This window comes from Momordica charantia (genome assembly GCF_013281855.1).
Source record: "Momordica charantia cultivar OHB3-1 chromosome 5 unlocalized genomic scaffold, Mcharantia_2.0 BLBB01000005.1, whole genome shotgun sequence".
NCBI lineage: Eukaryota > Viridiplantae > Streptophyta > Magnoliopsida > Cucurbitales > Cucurbitaceae > Momordica > Momordica charantia.
The window spans coordinates 11,594-15,048 of record NW_028275163.1 but is presented as its reverse complement, the minus strand read 5'-3'; the positions used below and the strand labels follow the sequence as shown (position 1 = coordinate 15,048).

General features: G+C 40.0%; 1 protein-coding gene across 3 annotated transcripts; it reads right to left on the bottom strand.

Annotated features, from left to right (window-relative positions):
- Positions 1-276: 276 nt before the first annotated feature.
- Positions 277-3,150, bottom strand: LOC111014634 (basic helix-loop-helix (bHLH) DNA-binding superfamily protein). 3 transcript variants are annotated; one of them, XM_088123633.1, is made up of 4 exons: positions 2,730-3,150; positions 1,975-2,517; positions 1,450-1,851; positions 277-691 (listed from the first exon to the last, which is right to left on the bottom strand). In XM_088123633.1, the coding sequence occupies exons 1-4, from the start codon at positions 2,760-2,762 to the stop codon at positions 680-682; spliced, it is 990 nt and encodes a 329-aa protein (XP_087979759.1). In that variant the 5' UTR covers positions 2,763-3,150; the 3' UTR covers positions 277-679. The 3 variants fall into 3 exon arrangements, with proteins under 3 accessions (XP_087979759.1, XP_022145118.2, XP_087979760.1); XM_022289426.2 differs by lacking the exon at positions 277-691 and adding an exon at positions 776-1,176 and having other exon boundaries at positions 2,730-3,142; XM_088123634.1 differs by lacking the exon at positions 277-691 and adding an exon at positions 776-1,176 and having other exon boundaries at positions 2,599-2,739.
- Positions 3,151-3,455: the final 305 nt, after the last annotated feature.

Here is a 3,455-nt window from a genome sequence, read left to right as displayed (position 1 = left end):
TATTGTGTCTTACTAACTATTAACTAAGTCGATCTTTTATATTTATTCTTTTAGAAATTAAAATACACCTATGAAATACACCTATGAGAAATTATACTTTCATTGTATAACGAACCGTTAATAATTTTAACAATATAAAGCGGTGTGTTGGTGATTAATCTGAAGAGGTTAAATAATTTCTACCTTTTGGAGCGAAAAAAAGGATGTACGACCGTCAATGCAGTATAATTCCACCTATGGTAGTGCATCACATTTCAAGATTTTACATTTTCGGTGTGATTTTTAATGTTAATGTATTATTCTTATATGCTTACATGAAAGGTCAAAGGTTTATTTCAAATAGGCCGGGCCATTGACTGATTGTAAAGAGGAGACTAAAAGGGCAATGGATTTAAAGTTCCGTGGAATTTGTAATAAAGAAAGGTTGCAGTGCAGTGCAGAGATTGTCCCTCCCGTCACAACGAGGTACGTAGTCAAATAGACAAGCCAGCTGCCAAGACAAATGCGTAATGTTTTTTAGGGACAGACTTCGATTTCTACACTACACTTTTCAACGCTCCAAATAGCTCTGCTCTGCCGTTATTTTTCGATATAATTTCAATTTCAACCAAAGATTGACTTGAGAATGTGTGCATGAGCGTAGCCCTTGGGCCTCTCTCTACAATCTACAATCTACAATCTACGTCCTGCACTGCATTGCATGGTGAGAAGATGAGCTGCTATGCTAACTAACCAAACCACAATGGGAGACCAATGAAAGTGGGTCAAATCCAAATAAGAAAAAGAACCAAAAAAGTTGTATTAATATAATTATTTTGTTAAACATTTCTGAATTTGCGTAAATTAGGAAGGAGATGACAGACACTTTTTTTAAGCAGTAAACATCATCTTCCCAATCCCTGCCACTCTGACCAACCCATCTGCGGTACACTAAACAACACTACTCGAGGTGCCCACACCCCGACCCGTATTTGCTTAGCTTTCTTACTTTGATTTTTGGGAAGGGAAGTGGGGGGGTCCTTCCATTTTCCATAGTCAGCGACTGCCACTGTACTGCCTGAAATTTGCCTTTCCCTTTCCCTCTTTGACCAGCCTGCCATCATTCATAAAACTGAATATTTGATGAACTGTTGCTGCAATCTGCTCCGCTGATCCTATCTTACATTCATCTTCTATCTGAATTCATCCGCACTCAACATAGAAACCCTTTGTTAAAACTTAAAACTATTTTACTCCCAACTCTCATCCCAACCAAATCAATAATCAATAAAACAAATAGTAGATGTGGGAAAAGAGCCAGGCTCTTGGAACTAGAGGCGCTGTGCTTGAGTTCCAAAGTCAGAACTGGTTGAGGTTGACTAAAAAAGGGGGCACAGCAATAATTTTTTTTTCTTCAATCTCTATCTCTAAAAAAATAAAAAAAGAAGGAAAACGTGGACAGAGCAATACCTTGAGATTGAAGGAGTAATGCATGGTGGCAGTGGCCTGTGAGGTAGAAATGTTGAGATGCAAAACCGTGAGCCTAAGATCTTCCAAAGCAACAATGGCTTTCAACAATTGGCCTTGCCTTTTGGGGCATTTTATCTTCAAGTTCACATGGGTTTGAATCATAGTCACCTCTATCTCAGCCACTTCTGACTTGTGTTCTGCACAAACCCCTTCTCCTATTCTCCCATTTGAGGCCATTCCCATTGCAGAGGATGTGGGTGAGCGTGAGCCTACTGAGGATAGCTCACCCTTGGCCTTACACCCACCTTCCTCTCCTTTTCTCTGTGCTTCCAAAGATTCAAGTAGCTGCTCCAATTCCTTCACGAAGTGTATTGCTCCCCCGATTATGGATGCCTGATCACCCTTTTTGTGTACAAACACCCGTCCAATGCAACACAAAGTTGACATTTTTAATTAGTCAAAAGAAAATGTCAAAAGAAAAAAAAAAGGAAGTTTGATATTGTTCTCATAGAACAGACAATGTACCCTATGAATATAGGAGGTAGGTATGAGAGACTTGATAACGTTGAGATGGTCGTTCATCTGGCGTCTCCGGTTGCGCTCGACGGCAATATGGGTCATTCTTTGGCTCTCCACTTCTTCCTTGTTCTTAGCTGGCCTCGTTCTCTTCCGTTTTCTTCTCTCCTTGGTTACCGGAGGAGCTTTTGCCATCTGGGTCCGTTGATTTTGGTTGCACTCTGAACTCACACCGTCGGTATATGAAGCCGAATTTGGGTGTTGATTTTGGTCCTTTGTTTCTGAGTTAATTGGTGAAGAATACAACTCTACAAGCTCCTGAATTTGACTAACTTCTTCTAATTCCCATGGTTTGTTCAGGTGCTGCAGCTTCAGCAAATTTTGGAAGTTAGGTTCCTTGAATGGTTGAGATTCCACACTCTGCAGCATCTGAAGAAATGGCATTTTGTCTTCCAAAGTTGATGTTAAGAAATAAGCTTCTTCTGATTCCTCAAATCTCAAGCTTGTGAATCCTTGTTCGGAGCAACCTCTCTCTGAGTATTCACCATAAAACTGAAAAGAACAGAGTCCAGAGCGAGAAAAGAAACATGAGAAAAAGAAGTTGTGAGTGCTAAGAAGAGATTTTATACATACCTTCAAGCACTGAATGTACCATTTGAAGAATTAAATGAGGTGCATTATGAAAATGCTAAAAATGGGTCTCCATGGGAAAAGGAAAGCGGAAATAATTAAGTGGAAAAAGGGATATATAGCATTTATCATACACAAGGATGAATGTGTCCTTGGAGCCTCTCCATTTGAAGAGCAGAGCAGAGCAGTTGTTGAAGTGTGTGCTAAATTAATCTCCCTCTCTCTCTATCACTCTATTTCTGTGAGTAGGTAACCAATATACATTTCAATTCCACAGAGATACTAACAAAACAATAGCATTAAATGTAAAACCCAAGTAGCAGAAGGAGACCCCATATCAGCCCAAAACATATTCCTTCGCCTTCTGGTGGAGTTGATACTCTTTATAGAATAATATTAAATGCTACGGCCAGAGAACAGAGAGAGAGAGCGTAGAAGAGGAAAACAGTGATGAAGAAGAGGTAGAAAAGAAAGGGTTATGAAGAGAAACGAAAGGCGGTAAATACACACAAGTGTTGAAGAAGATATACAACTTGACCAAGTTGATTGGTTGGGAAGGGAAGAAGAGAGGTGGTGTTAGTTTACATTTAGAATTACAAAGCCCCGAGCAAAGCAAAAGCATTATTGGCGGTGACAGTTTTGTCCGGCAGCGGAGACAGACAGTTGTGGGGACTCTCCCTCACTCCCCCTCCTCCTATGTGTATATGGAGTGTGCCGCTCGTCTGATGATGCGTCAATTCACATTTCACATCCCTCTCCCCTCTTCCAACTTCCCTCAACTTTAGGTTTGCTTATATTTGTTTGGGTTACACTACACTTTAGTTCAAACCTCAACTTAAAAAAAAAAAAAAATAGTAATT